Source organism: Periplaneta americana, chromosome 12, assembly GCF_040183065.1.
Source record: "Periplaneta americana isolate PAMFEO1 chromosome 12, P.americana_PAMFEO1_priV1, whole genome shotgun sequence".
Lineage (NCBI taxonomy): Eukaryota > Metazoa > Arthropoda > Insecta > Blattodea > Blattidae > Periplaneta > Periplaneta americana.
Genome location: NC_091128.1, coordinates 102,619,439 through 102,636,452, shown reverse-complemented (window position 1 = coordinate 102,636,452; position 17,014 = coordinate 102,619,439). Strand labels below are relative to the sequence as shown.

Here is a 17,014-nt window from a genome sequence, read left to right as displayed (position 1 = left end):
TATAAAGTATATTTCATTTAAAACAGTACAATTTCATATACATCACGCGATTACTAATATACAGAATACTTTCTTAAATTACTTTGAAGCACTTGCTATATTATAAAATAAAAAAAAAAATATGTGTATATTTTAAATAGCGTACCAAGTCAAAGCTAAAACTTCGAATAATAATTTACTATAAAAGTAAACATTTCATGAAAAATTTGTCTTATCGAAAAACTTAAAGAGAATGTATTCACAACTTTAAGTTAAAAATATCTCCAAGACCGATAAAAAAATTCTGTCAACTTTAAAATTATAGATAATTAGGAAAACATTCATTTAAAGTAATTTCTCTTTTTGACTGAAGCGTCTGTGTTCGAGGTAGAAGAAAAAAAATAGTAACGTTTTGACATGAAACGTTTAGCCTGACGTTACTCGTGGTTCCATGGAAACAGAAGTGTAAGTAAGATGAATTTCTTTTCGTGACTCGTGGCTTTCCACGCGGTCTGTCTCACTCCATTCTCTATTTAATGTGCCTCGAGATTTTCCCACACAACAGTCATGGAAATACGGGGCATATGGGTTATGAATCTATTATTTCAGTACTTTAATTCGAGTATAAACGTTTAACGCAGTGATTGGAATTTCCTTAAATTCCCGTCTATTTTATTATTTACATTTGAATTGATCCAGCCGCTCTTTTAATGAATTAAATTGAATGATTTATTTTGTGATATCAGTATCGAGCAGATGCTATGGACAAAGTCAAGTACATTCAATAACACACAAAAACAGTTTACAAGAAAAATATTTAAAATGAAATTAATTACAAAATTTAAAAAAATTATGTACATTATAATAGGAATTTACAATTAGCCAGCATAGTAAAACCCAAAGAATGGACATCGCCTGGTAATTTCTTAAACATATCCAGAGATATTGAATTAAACCAAGCTTTAGATGTGCAACCTGACTTTGAGTGTAACGAAGAAATAGTTGTGACTTGCTTGATAATTATGAACCTGGGATTTCGAATACTAACTTTTAAAATTTGCTTTAACTTTAATTAAACGATTGTAAATATTAATATAAATTTATAATTGTTAATATATTTTCTCTAATAAATGAAGCTCTGCATTACGAATCATAACAAGAATAGGCATTAATTAGCAAAACCTTCTTTTTTAAGGGGTTAAGTACAGCTTAAAGCAGTAAAACTTTGGAAATATTCAACATTTTTTTCCTCCATTACTGTATCATCCACAATAATGAAAATTGGTATGTGTAAAACACTGTCCTTCTGCTATATGGAAAAAATATTCTTACGATTAAAAAAAGTTATACATATATATATATATATTTTTTTTCAAAATTCATAATGGTGGTAGTTCAGTGTGCAGTAATGAAGCGTTTCCCTCAAAACTCATAAATCTGTTAACTTTTTTATGTTCTCTCTCTTTTATTTTATTGCTGAAACTCACGTTTAAAATATCATGCTCTTTCAACTATATTCCTTAATAAATAATATTTTTTTTTATTTTATGTTAGAAGAAAATACTGATATTTGACCATTTTTAAATGAATTTATTTTTTATCAGACAATCTATCAAAGGTAGAGAAGTGTTCTTGCATCATATTGTAGATATGACATGCATAAATACACACAAAAAAAATTCATCGCAGAATATTGGATAGTTTTTTAGTTATGTGGGAAACGCTTCATCACTGCACAGTGAACTGAATTTTGAAAAAAAAATGTAAATAACTTTTTTAATCGTAAATATATTTTTTCATATAGCAGAAGGACAGTGATTTACACATACTAATTTTCATTATTGTACAAGATACAGTGATGGAGGGGAAAAAATGTTGAATATTTCCAAAATTTTACTGCTGTAAGGTGTACCTAACTCCTTAAAGTAAAACTTTGGAGTCAATATAATAAATAATTATTGACCCCTATGAATAGGTGAAACTACGTTGAGTTTACTAAACATTCTGCTTATTTCAACTACTTTATACTCCAGCATTATATGTGGAATTGTATCGGAAACCATTTCTGAACATGATATCTCTACTCTATTTCGCAAGCTATTTACCATTATAATAATAATAATAATAATAATAATAATAATAATAATAATAATAATTATTATTATTATTATTATTATTATTATTATTATTATTATTATTATTATTATTAATATTATTATTATATTGTAGGCTATCCAGAACAGAAATGAATGCATTGAGAAAATCGTTAAGAAACCCAAAGCTTCCACGAAGTTGTATAGCCTAAAGATTATTATTATTATTATTATTATTATTATTATTATTATTATTATTATTATTATTATTATAAATCTGCTTAGTAATTTGATGCTTTAAATAGAACGTCATCCCTACTCGAATTTTATTTTCCTGTCTCCTTTAATAACCTAAGCTACTCACGAGTGAAACATACGGCACCACATAGCGTCTTGGAGTAAGGCTGGGTTTATTGCATTTGTACACAGTATTCATAAGCATTTTTTCTGCCTTAGTTGTGGTCGAGTAAATGGAGTATAAAGGATGAACACAAATTGCTCTCGGAACTGGGAAGCGGCGCCAATAACGGGGGCTCTCCATACTACGATGCGCAGACTGGTTTTCCGACGGTGACTACGACGTCCGACCTGTACGAGAGCATCAGCACGATGACGCAAGCGCAGAGCGCCCCTGTGTACACCCCGCCCATAGGCACGTCGCTAGGTGAGTGGCTAACATAGTAATGCTTATGTTTTCGGAGCGGCTCAGAAAGTGTATGATGTCGTCAGTTCCAAAACCTGCATAAATATCCCTCACTTCAAGGTCTTAATAACAGAGAAAGTATACAAAGTCGTCAGTTCCAAAACCTGTATAAATATCCCTCAGTTCAAGATCTTAATAATAGAGAAAATATACAAAGTTGTCAGTTCCAAAACCTGCATAAATATCCCTCAGTTCAAGGTCTTAATAATAAAGTATATGAAGTTGTCAGTTCCAGAACCTGTATAAATATCCCTCAGTTCAAGGTTTTAATAATAGGGAAAGTATATGAAGTCGTCAGTTCGAAAACCTGCATAAATATCCCTCAGTTCAAGGTCTTAATAATAGATCAATTATATGAAGTCGTCAGTACCAAAACCAGTTTAGATATACCTCAGTTCAAGATCTTAATAATAGAGAGAATTCTAACTCCGTTATAGATCTATATTCCAGTTTGTTTCATTATCTGTCATAGGAAACAATATATTACAATATCAGATTAATGTACTACAATTAGGGCCGATTTTACCAAACATATTTAACTTTAATTGTCACTTAAGGAATCTTTAATTGACACTTAAAGGGAAAATGCATTTCACCAGCACAAACTGGGCTTTAAGCTCTCATTAAACTATATTTAAATTAATTGGTCAATATTTGGACATTTAAATAATTAATCCTGAATTAACGATGATAATTTTCATCAAGACGAGGAGAATGATGGACTTGATACTTGAAGATAATGGTTTCTTACTAAGACGGGCGAGGATAATTTCCGAAAGAGAAAATTATTTTAATATAATGGACGAGAAAGATTTGCAAATACAGTTTAGCCTAAGAAAAACGTCAGCATTGGATACTTTGAATAGTATTGAAGGTGATTTATAATTTGCAACTGATAGGTAAGTACTTCATAATTAATTATTTATTAAAGAAACATCTAATTAACCTAAATTACAGTAATAAAGTAATATGAATAACAAATTTATTATGCAATATTATATTTGAAGGCACTGGAATAGCGCAAATCCATCGTCTTTCCATTTTGCTTGTAGCATGATATATACATGTATCTGCTTTCATAATATTTTCGATTATTTTTATATTATTTTGAAATTATCTCAAGTAATAAATGTTTTTAAGTTTCTTTAAAATTATTACTTCTCGTTCGCTTCTTAACCTCCATTTCTTAAATATATTTTATTGTTGTAATATAACAAGTGAACTCGCTATAAATGCCAGTGTCTAGGTACATTGATGACGCACATGGCCTTCGAAATTACGATTTTACTATAATTCAGAAGACCGTGATGACTTAATCGGGAATTAAATTAATTTACTTTATATTGAATGCATATTATTTTCGTGAAATGCAGAAGAATTAAATATGATTTAACTTTCTTATTTAAGTTAAATGCCAGTAAAATTAAGTTTATGCGCTGAACAGCAGGATACATTAAATGGGATCATTAAAGAAATGAAGACATCCTACAAGAAGTGGGAATGGAACCTGTACTGCAGTATATTCATCAATATCAAGACAACTGGCTTCACCATGTCAAGCGTATTCCTAGAACAAGGATTCCTCGAGCGATCTTGAACTGCAGACCAACAGGAAAAGATCGCTGGGTTGTCCTGTGAAGAGATGGCGGGAAAACTTTTGTAGACCGGGACAGTCCTTCTAGGACTATCACCTGTTAGGAAGATGATGATGATTTAAGTTAAATTAAATTAATTAATTATGAATTAGTAACATGTTGGTAAAATCGGCCCTTAGTTCATAAACATCATACACTTTCTGTGCATTTATATGCCAATGGTCTAATGCCGTAATTTACTATTTATAACTAATCCAGTTTATGAATTCATATACTCATATACAGACACCTAGACTTACTGGTTTAAGAAAATCATTGCGCTTTACGAATCTTTCCGTAAGCTGAATTATTTTTAATAACTGCATTTCTTGTAATTCATGTTAGGTTTAACAACTGGGAAAATTCGTTCCCTTATAAAAATATCTAATCGATTTTATTCTCTAACTTCGAAGTTAGGGCCTATTTTTTAACCAAGTAAACAGTATATTACAATGCCATACTAACATATTTATTTTACAATATCATACACTTTCTTTCTGCTCTTAAGCCAGTAATATGTCATGAAATACGTCCACGGCGTAAATCGGAGAATATCTGTTGTTGATCTAGATCAGTGATGGGCAAATTCCTGCACTGTGCTCTGTGTAAGACTGAAATGACATCCATATTACAAAACACGCGGAACCAGTTCTCAAACGAAATGGTACCATAACAAGTGAGGATGGGTTAAGGATTAGCCAGTTGTTTCGATGGTGCAAACAAGGTGAAATGACACATATAACAGGTAGCTTTAATAATTTAATCAATGCAATTATTTATACTGTAAGCATTTTTCTTTAATTTTAAACATCTCAACTGGACCTAAAACATCAGCACACTTAAAAATAATATAAAATGAAAAAATGCTTTTCTGACAAATTATATTTTCTGCAAGAAGCATAGCATATTCTTAGCATGCAGGAAGATTAAATAAAATTACTTCTATCCTAAGTTTATCATTACGAAAATCACTCAGAAGGACTTCACGATCCACTCATACATCTCTATACTGACATATATGTTTTGTAATGGAGTTCTAAATGGAATTTTCTAACACTGGTAATAACTATTCCTTGCACTGCAAACAGTGCTCCATTTTCCAAATATAAGTAATAACTTTCCCCTCAGAAGATTCAACTGAGACCCTAAGCGTCGTTAGCCATACTGTAACTGACCCAAAAAAGCTCTGTTTATAAACAAAACTGATTGATTACGTATTTAATTCGCTTTTAAGTACTGCGATCATTATTTTTAAGTACTTCAGCGAGACAATGTCAAGAGCGCCTAGATTTTAGGCAAACTTCAAAACTGTACACACGAGTGGAAGTGCTCAGCGCATGCGGTGCAAATGCACGCGAATGCCCATCTCTGATCTAGATGTTTGTTGGAATATAGAATACGTATGGACATATTGTATGCATGCTACGTCTTAAGTCAGAGAATATCTGCAGCTGATTCTTGATCTAGATGTTTGTAATGACAGTGTATGGACGGTATTTACTATATTCGCTCCTTTCTCACTGGTGTCGGTGTAGAATTCTAATTGCAAATATGCGCCTACGCATTGCGTTCTCTGTAGTTGTGTGTGTTTGTTGTGCGTGAAAGATGTGTTTAGCTTTCCTTGGTGGTGGCCTGCAGTTGGTGATGGTGCTTCGGGTTCATTACCTCACAATTCTCCTGTTTTTATTGTTTATTTTTAGACATTTCACAAGCTTTTGTTTTTAATTTTTAATGCGTCTATCGATATCAACTTAAGTTCTCTTTTATGATTGCATATATGTTTTGAAATATATTCATGATGTTACAATTTTCCTTAAGTTTATTAGTATGTCTTCTGTAAGACAATATAAGGAGACGAGGTAGCTATGTTGGTACAGCAATAGATTACGAATTGAAAGGGCCGAAGTTCAAGTCCGGCTGTAGAAGAGGGAGCCTATTCCGTCTCTCCGTAACTTTCAGAACAGATTTAAGCCTTGGTTTTTCTGAACCGACGCATGCGACGTGCGAGATGCGAGGCCCGCGTCGCACAAATCCGGACTACACGAGAGATAGTGAGTGGTTTCTATAACTGCGAGATGCGAGGCCTGCGCACTTCGGAGTTATAGAAACCATTCACTATCTCTCGTGTAGTCCGGATTTGTTGCTAGGCGGGCGTCGCACCTCGCATCTCACATGCGTCGGTTCAGAAAAACAAAGGTTTTAGGGATCACTCAGCTTTCTATAAATTTGAATATTGGTATTTTTCTGGAGATAAGAGACGACTGTAGCCCGGTGCTCACGTTCAAAAGCATGGGGCATCTTTATTTAGTTAACATGAAACTTTCCTTATTTAGTACTTAATATTATAATTCCTTTTAAAGATCAATATTTCACTCATTTCTTTGTTGATATTTTATATCTGTTATATTTTTGTTTTATCTATCTCACGATTAGAAATCAATTTATTCAAATATTTATTTTCTTTTACTTTACCATAGGCGGATGATTCATTTTCCTATGTTGTTTTGTTATTTTCCGCGTACAGCAGCAGGGCCCGGTACCTTGACCCCCTTGGCGCCCATCACCTTGCAGGAGATGAAACTAGATCCCACCATGGCGGCCTACCAGCAAGGTAAGCTTGGAATGACTGAAAAAATGTGGGTGTGAGTGAGAAGAGACAAGTTCAAGAAATGTTACAAATCATTCATATGCCTTTTATATTATGGTGTTCGCTAATAGGGAAGCAAAAGTCAACATTATTAGTGTTTCTGTGGTATTGATTTTCCTCTAGTAACATAATATACACAGTGTACCGTAAGTAATACTTGTAATTAATTTCAGGGGAGGGTTATTCTTTGGGATATTTCAAACAAAAACAATAATACAATTTTACTCGTTTTTGCTTCCTTTTCGAGAAAAATAATATGATATGTGAAACATTTCATGGCGCATTTTGAGAAAGCTATTGAATTATTAATTCCCAATATGCTTGGTCAATTTAAGAGAGCAGTGTATTGTGGTAATAAATTATTGAAAGGATTTTAGTTTTGTGTTCTAAATATGCAGAAATTTGATCTGAGCAAATGTAACCTTTCGTTCAGAAAATTAATTTTTAAATGTTACATTTGTTCGGAATAAATTTCTGCACATTTGAAGAACAGATCTAAAATTGTTTCAGTAATTTATTAACATAATACACTTCTATTTTAAATTGACTGAGCACATTAGGAATTACTTAAATCAATAGCTTTCACAGAACACGCTATGAAATGTTTCATATAAAACAATTTTTATCTCGAAAAGAAAACAAAAAGGAGCAAAGTTGTATTCAACTTTTTGTTTGAAATATCTCAAAGAATAACATCCTGAAATGAATGGCATTTCTTACGGTACACCCTGTATATTGAACTCGAGAACAAATATATATGTATATAATATGAATGTAATAACGTAATTAAACATGCTTGTAAATAGATAATTGTGTGGTGTCTGACAAGGAGAGATAACGGTTTTTAAATAAGTTAAGAACTGTAAACCTAATATTTTTTGGTGTGACGATTAAAGAGTAATCACAGCTTTAAGGCCTCTGTAGCCTCTGTGCAAGATACATGACCGTTTTATAACTTCTCCGAACATCTAACAATAGTAAGATATTTTGACCAATTCTTCAATGCCAATATGAATGTTTCTAGGAAAACAACTTTCAGTTTTACTATTAATAATTAAGAAAGGACTTAAGAAGGTCATTCATCGGCTTATATTTCTAAAATTTAAAAATTAAAATTAACGACAATAAATTCGATCTGGTATGTATAGAGTCTACAAAGAATTGATAGGTCTGAACCAGTGTTTTTGCATTAAAATTACTACTACTTTGCTAACTGTTCAGTAAGCAGCATCGAATAATACAATTATCTGAAAGAAATGGAAATAGTCCATTGGATATCTCTTTTAAACTATAAACTAACTATATTGTATATTTCCTCCCAGAGGCTGTTATTATATTAAAATAAATATGAAATTTGAACTCGTAATGGTGATTTACGTTACATAAAAAGAAATTGGCATTGATAGGCTTACTCGTATGGTAGGCCTATATAACAAGATGTGTTTATGTAAGGGATACGTTAGTATAAATATCAAAATTGTATTATAGGGACACAGTTCCTTTTCTAGGACACACAATATTGAATGTAGCCCTGTTGACAACGCATAGAAATAACTGAACTTAACTGCTTTGCTATACCAAAGGAACAATTTAATGTAGCTGAGTTGCTATAATATAGACACAAATGAATGTAGGTTTTTGCTAGGAAATGGAAAGAATTGAAAGTAGTTGTGTTGATAGAACAAGAACAAATTGATGTTGACACCATACAAAAATAATTAAATTAATCTGTATTGATTGAATACAGAACAATTGAATTATAAAGTAAAGAAATAATTCAACATAGCTGTGTTTATAGAACACAAAAATAATTTATATATGTTGACAGGATATAAGACAAATTGAAAGTAGGTATATTTACAGGACACGAAAACAATTGAATGTAGCTGTGTTTATGGAATAAAGAACAGTTGAATATAGCTGTTTTTATAGAATACAAAACAATAATTGAATTTACGTGTGTCTATAAAGTAAAGAAACAGTTCAACAAAGCTGTCTTTATAGAAAACAAAAACAACTTAATTTAGATACGTTAACAGGATATAAGACAAATTGAAAGTAGGTATATTTACAGGAAACCAAAACAATTGAATGTAGCTGTGTCGATGGAATAAAAACAGTTGAATATAGCTGTTTTTATAGGTTATATAATGTAGCTTTGTTGATAAAATAAAATAAAAAACAATTTAAAGTATGTGTGTTTATAGGACATCAAACCAATTTAATGTAACTGTTTTGATAAGACACAGAAGTTGAATTTATTTTGTGGTTATCAACCAAAGTTGAACAATTGTCTATAAACATGAAATGCCAATTCCTAAACAAAAAGTAATTAACATTCTGGCGAGCAGAAAGCGTAAGGTAAAGAATTTTACTAAATAACCCATTTAAACGTACGTCATTTTATAGAACCACATTCTCTAAGACAGTGCAGTCAGGATTTAATTTGAAGGAATGACATTTACCTCCGATTACTTCAGTAAGATCTGGTTTAAAAACAGTTGAATGGTGAAATAAGGACTCGCATCAGTAAAAATACTAATTCAACCTCGAGTGCAGAGTAATTCATTATACATTTGGTGTGGGGTAATCCATTTATTTGCGGGAAGCTGCGCGGTCAATATGTGGCCAGTTTCATTCCGCTGCCGGAAATGAGTTAGCATCCTTCATCCACCTCACCTCACCCACTCACCCTCCACTTCATCCCCCTCTGCTCTCTCTGAATAGGGATGGTTGCCCGCATGCCTGCCTCTTTATCTCTCTCTGTCTCTATCATTGGTGTGTTGCATGTAAATTTTCCTCTATGTTCAAAGTATCCTTCACCCCCTTCATTCCTTTCCCTAGATTTGCATGGAATACATTATGCGTCCTGCCAGTTTGTTAGCCCTGTATGGCATTTTATTTTGGCAACATACAACTCTGTGCAGCATGTATGTTTAAATTCTCTCACATCATCTCCAGATATAAAAATAGAGCATTTTAGCACTTCACGGGATCCCAGAATTTGCTTTATGTTTACTGATTATTTTTATGTATCTAAATATCTAATTGTTTAGCTTAAGTAGCTCTGTCTAGTTACGCCATGCATGGACTGACTGTAAGAAAAACAAGATTTAACAGTCATTCACTGATATACTATTTATAACTTAACCAAGTTTTAGTGTTTTAATTTGTTTATTTAGCAAGAAAATATATTGCGAAATAATCCTCAGAATATTAAAAATATTACACTATCCATAATATTCCTAAAAGATGTTATATACGTGATATTTAAATAAATGTTGTATTAAAACAGTTCAAAATGTTACTTACTCCACAATTTATTAAGTAACTTTTTCCATTTTAAGAAAATTTAAGAATTGCACAAGCATTCATAATATTAAATAATGTTAATTTATAATATTGTAGTAGTATTGTTCACTTTCTTAACATTTACATTTTAATCAATATCCGTTGTTTACGATTTTACATTGCAATGGTAACCCGATCTCTGTGTCTTTTTCCGTAGATTCTTGTCTTTTGCTGAAACCTTATCTACTGTGTCATAGTTTTCTCAGTTGCTGTACTGAGTGAAACTACTGTTTTGCGTTTTTGAAAGTAGTTATGACTGAAATTTGAGGAATTAGGACAAAAATTCTTCCTTCAACAGAAAATAGTATCAATTTACAAGTTTCATCCTTTTCTAAGTCTTCAATGATCATTTCTATAAGGCATGAACATTGTATTTAAAAATCCGGTACACATCTCCCTCCTTGTTTCGTTAGTTCTTTTATTTTTCCTTCAGAATTTTGCTATGTATAAACTTTTATTGCGACGCAATTCTTATTAGAATCAGGCATAAAATTCTGAAAATGTTGCAAGGATTTAAATTTGTTTTGGGCTCTTATGTCCATTGAGTTTTAGTGTACATCTTTGTATGTGAATTACAATAATAATGAAAATTTAAAAAAATAATAATAATAAAAATGAAAGTTTAAGTATATGTCTACAGTAAAATATACATACCACATTAAAACTGACAACAATTTTTGGTTGTGCAGATGCGGGAGGTATTTGTGAAATATTTAAGCTTGATTGGATTACACATGTTACTCAAGTGACTCTTTATATCGACTATTAATTAAAATGTGACAAATGCTAAAGACTTGAGAAACAAGAAACCCAAATATTTCTAATTTGGCACAGTATGCACTGATACGTGCATAAATATGTAAAAATTTCATAATTATACCTTTAAATGTTTTTTATTAATGACGCGTACTTGACTTTTCGTCATTCATCCGTATGAAGCCAGTTGTATATATGCCAATGCTTTAGAAATGTAGAAGCTGAAACATTCAGTCATAACTACCCTTAAGTATTGTTCCGAAAATTGACATAAAAAATTCAGCAATAATCACTCAGATGTTTCCCACATCCTAGCTCGAAAGGTAACAATATAGAGATGATACACATATTCACAGAATAACTCCAAAATCCACACTGTAGAGACTCTGATATCTCTGTGAAAACTTAGACTTTCCATTGTTTTTGTAAGACATGAGTGTTGAATTACAGCCATAGTTTAAATAGTAGGCCTATGCATACTTAGAACACAAAATTAATACAAATTTAAACATTCTGAATTGTGTATTCCGGTTTATTGTCTTCAGTTAAATTTATTTAAATTTCTTGCTTTGAACAAGCTAAATATTAAAATCTGAGAATAATAACTCATTTAAAGTTTTTGTCACAAATATGTACATACGAATGTGAATACTTTTATAATGTGATTTTTCATGTAGTACGATAGAGTGACAAATTGCAATTCCTTCTGCCGCTTATCCCAGCTTTATTATAGTAAAATATAAGCAAGTAACATTCCAATAACTAATTTTATGTTTCGCTTCGTTATTATTATTATTAATTGCACATGTTGGAACGTTTAGTTTAATTATGTTACTTTATATAGTAATTTATTTATTTATAACATTATTATTATTATTTCTGAGCGATGTTTATTAAATTTTAATTACATCAATACTAGCCTTTCAATGTAAACTGATGCACTTTCGTGTTTTAAAATATGTTCCTTTTACAAACAAAACAATTTCTCTAAATTCACTACAATAACAAATGACAATCAGATGGAAAATTGAAGCTTATTACCAGCTTTCTTTTCTTGTTTGTGTTTTAATAATACGCACGAACGTGAATGGATTTACTAACAGATTAATTTTATTGTGCACTGCAGATTGCTTGAAAGGCTGTAGACTTGCCAAGGTCTAATAATTGCATGAACTGTATTGTAGATATAGTGGGAACAACAATTTTGCTTTGAATTACACTTAAATAGGATTACTATATAACTAAATGGCTAGAGTTTGTTTCAAATACCTAAACGGTAATATGTGTTATTACTATTTCAGTAGTACTTCCTAGCAAAATTGGCTTCCAACATTGCATTTTCAGTGTGTCTTATGCTTTCTAGTTAGTTTAAAATGAAATCCAACTCATGATAAGATTAATTAATGGCTACAATAAAACAAGTGAAAAATAAATGCAACACGGTTAATTTATTCTCTGATGTGACATAGGCTCAAATAGTCTATAGATTATTGAGTAGTCTATACAGGTAAACAGCAATGTCGCGCTTTATCCTGTGCAAGGAAGCTTTGATTAGTAAAATTGTGGTATGTTACTTGTTAGTATCATAAATGATAGCCTCTTTATTATGCTGCTAAAATGTATTTTATTATAAAATCAAATTCTAGGACGTTTCTAAAACGAAAACATTCATAATATAATATTAAACATAACGATCGAATAAAGAGAAAATATATCAGTTTAACGTGCTTGAATTTTAAGTCGATACATAGAAAGAACAAATTTAAAAGTAATTTGTCCTTGTACAGTATCCAATAAATATAATAAGGAAAGATGGAAAGTTTTACGATGAGCCGAAAAAAGCTGTAACAACGAAAGATCGTAGAGCGCCTGCATCTAGACTGTCTACCAAACACTGGTGTCGGAGAAGTTGCCAGTCTTACAGAAAGAACAAAACATGTAGCTAGTTCCTTTGACGACCTAACAGAAACAAACGATGGCATTACCGGAGGATAGCGTGTAATTACTGTGGCCTGTTTCTTACTAACAACAAATCTGATAGGCAACATGTGATCAAGACTGATAATGAAAGGTGCCAAGTAGGAACATTTCGGTTCCTCTAACATCATTGACATATTTTTCACTGTTCTACATTTTCTTTTATAGTGGTAAGCAAAATAACAGATTCTCTAATGAGCAAACAGGTAGCCATTCTGAAAGAAAAATAAGAGGAGGGGGGACAATATGTTGTTTGATCTTTTGATAAAGCAGATGTTACGTATGCATAAATACAGTGTTTCATGACTAACATGTATGACTTGAGGATGTGAACCCTCAGGTTATTGTAATAAGAATAGTTTCTTCAGTCCGATTTCCAACGGTTGCTATCGGAGTTTTTCTTTTCAGTGTGCCGAACTTAAAGTGGTAAAACCCAACAGCCCGAAGCTTACTAATTTTCTTTAAGGCCTCGCTAGATACACACAGCCTTTTGAGTTAGTATGTTCCATTCATGATGCCGAGCGTCCTGGAACTTGGAAAATGTGCTTTAAGCGCTGCATCCTCACCTACGCGTGTGTGTTTGTGTTTTTTTTTTTTTTTTTGCTAAAATAATGATGAATGCAATTACATGCAGTTTCAGTTTACATGTAACTTGATATTTAGTTCCTGTATTGATTATTCAAGACAGAACATTTCATCATTTTTTCTATTATTGCATATGCTGCAGTCACTAGCTTGTTAAATGTTATCTCATTAATAAACTTTACAGTATGTGATATCAACTGAAATAAAGAATCACTCTAGACCAACTCGTCTATAATTCTTATATATGCGTCTGTAAGATATGACAATAATTATCTCACAGAACTCAACGCAAGACACTCATCTAAACAGCTTTTGTGGAAATGCTTCACACTTCTTTTTTGTCGATATATAACACTGCAATCGGACCCGTATTTATATCAATTATTCTCAAAATAACCTGCTATCCAAGTTGTATCATGTCACGTGGAAGCATGTTGACACGTTAGTCATGAATCGTTCTGTATACATCAGAATATCGTACAATTAGAACACCAACTCGTAAACTCCCAAGTAAATCGGGCCGTGAAATATGACAAGGGTCTCTCTGACGCTTTGTGGGAGTCACAGTCTTAATTTGGAGTGCGCCATTTTATTATGAATGACCCTCTTTCATACAAGTCTTATTTTGTTTGTCTAGTTCTAAAACGAAAATTCGAAACTTTGTGGTTAAATCCTCCTTGGCACATGAAACAGTCTGAATTGATGCAAAAAATTAATTGTTTAGTGCTCATACCGCTTTGGTTTCATAATTGTAGTTCCTTATTGGGACTTTCTTGACTTCATATTACACAGACATGTGACTTTCCTAAGGTCCTCGGAAAACGATGTAAATTTCTCTCTGGAATACTAAAGAACGATTCTGTACACGATAAACTCGATAAATTATTCTTTGCAACTTATACCAGTCTCTGTCGACCTGGTTGGCAAGTTGGTATAGCGCTGGCCTTCTATGCCCAAGGTTGCGGGTTCGATCCCGGGCCAGGTCGATGGCATTTAAGTGTGCTTAAATGCGACAGGCTCATGTCAGTAGATTTACTGGCATGTAAAAGAACTCCTGCGGGACAAAATTCCAGCACATCCGGCGACGCTGATATAACCTCTGCAGTTGCGAGCGTCGTTAAATAAAACATAACATTTTTTATACCAGTCTGCCTCCACTGCAGCAGTGTAAAGTATGGCGTGGTTAGCAACAAATACATTATTCGTGTGTTAGTAGAAAGACACATTTTAAGATATTATTTAAATAATTTTTTCTGTCTTACAGTCTATATTGTTAGTTAGTTTTTAAAAGCAATTTCAGATTTTAGTGTTTTAGATTTCCAAGCTGTTTTCGAGCTGAAGTTGCGGTAAGTTTCTTTTTTAAGTGGAAATCGAACACTCGATCTTAATTTTTAAGAAAAGTTATAATTATATGCCATGGGCGTTGGAAAATACACGTTTGGCCTTACAGTTTCTTGCCATCATTGAAAAGCGTAGCCATACTTTTTACTGTCGTCTGCATTGCGCGTTGGTTTGCCAGAGGGTGACCTACTGTCAAACGAGATATGTCGTGGTATCATGAGTTGGATTTCAGTTGTGTTTGAGATCTGCCAGCATGATTAGTGTAGCAGCCTGTAGCAAGTGTGTGTTTGTTGTGATGTTCCCGTCCGGCCACCAGAGAGCAGCACTTATAACGGGGTTAACACGAGTACGGACGCCGCCGCCGCTGCCGGGTCGTCCCCAGGGCTCCCCTTGTCCCTCCCCGCCGACCCTGCACCGCCGGCAGCGCCGCCTGGCGGCACTAGCTCGCCCGACCCCGGCTCTCTCACCGTGCTCCAGCCCGCCAACAACAACGCCGCCGCCGCTGCCTCGGCCGCCGCGTCGCCCTACTCCACCATGCTGCCCGGCTTCGCGCACTACTCCACAGGCAAGTCGCCCGCCCGCTGCTTTGGGCACTTCAAGACTACAGAAGATCTGTTTAAAATTCTCTCTCTTTAAACTTCAGAACCTTTTCAGAGGCAATAACAGCTGTGGTGAAATTAAAATGGAAGGATAAACCAGAGTCAGCGGAAGAAAGCTTGTTTCAAACCTTTTTATCCACTGTAGCTGTAACCGGAATCGAATCTCAGTCTCTTCTGTAGCGAAGCCGACGGCAGTCAGATTCAAAAACTGCTGAATCTTAACGTTGGAGGAGTGGTGAAATGATAAAAAGAGGGGAAATAGCTGTGCTCAGAAAAAAATACATATATATATATATATATATATATATATATATATATATATATATATATATATCGTTGAAGGGAATCACAATTTATTACACAAATATTGCATTATTAATTGATATGTAAAACACTACATTTGCATACGGGAAATCTAGTTGTTTACTGTGTAAGGGTAAATACTGGATTGGTTCACATCTCCACTGCAAACCCTATAGTATAAATATTACTTCGCAAGGTATTAATACCTATTGACTGTACACATATGTCCCCTAAATAGCATAGTGGTTCGCAGACGTGTCGATAGATGACAACAATCCAATGTATCAATAACAATATCGACAGTCGCGCAATGACCTCGCAATTAAAGTGACTATGAATAATAAAACCAATTTAAATACGTCTTACATAATTAATTTTGAAGTTGTCTCATTAAACATGCACTAATATACTACTCACTCTGAAATATTAATAGTTTATTCTAGAAAAACTGAAATATTGGTATTGCCTTTCTACTTAAAACTGCAGTCGGAATGTCTAGACTTAAGAAATAAATGATGACTTGACGTCAATACAATTTTATCATTAGGATACCCATTGGTGATACATTGTTAGCATGATTTTCAGTTCTCTTGAATTTTTTCTAATTCTTCGCCATTCCATTTTGTTTAAATTGTTACTCACATGGTAACGGAAGATTAAAGCTGATATCGGATATAAGCAGTCATCCGTTTGCACAGTTTCCTTTCACAACACTAACGACAGTTGACCGGTAACGGTGTCACGTGGAAGCATGGTGTTGAGGACGCCTAATAGGCAAAGATTCTCTATAATAGGGCGTGACCTGCAAGATCTAGTGATCGTTATAGAACTACCTGAACCTATTAATGGCGTATCACCCATTAAGAGGTTAGGTACAGCTTACAGCAGTAAAATGTTTGGAAATCTTCAACATTTTTTCCTCCATTACTATATCTTGTACAATAATGAAAATTGGTATGTGTAAAACACTGTCCTCCTGCTATATGAAAAAAAAATACTTTTACGATTTAAAAAAAAAATATTTATATTTTTCTTTTCCAGAATTC

General features: G+C 33.1%; 1 protein-coding gene across 13 annotated transcripts in view; it reads left to right on the top strand.

The window, feature by feature from the left end:
• The window catches only part of sv (paired box protein shaven), a 1,022,136-nt gene that overhangs the window by 985,589 nt on the left and 19,533 nt on the right, over positions 1-17,014 (top strand). For 8 of the 13 annotated variants that reach the window (XR_011335301.1, XM_069841828.1, XM_069841829.1 and 5 more), the window contains 3 exons: positions 2,529-2,736; positions 6,934-7,020; positions 15,383-15,631. Coding sequence is in view for 12 of the 13 variants with exons in the window: in XM_069841828.1 (XP_069697929.1) it covers positions 2,529-2,736; positions 6,934-7,020; positions 15,383-15,631 (544 nt within the window). In the remaining variant the exon portion in view is untranslated. The remainder of the gene's footprint in view (positions 1-2,528; positions 2,737-6,933; positions 7,021-15,382; positions 15,632-17,014) is intronic. The other 5 variants (XM_069841831.1, XM_069841833.1, XM_069841823.1 and 2 more) reach the window with 4 other exon arrangements.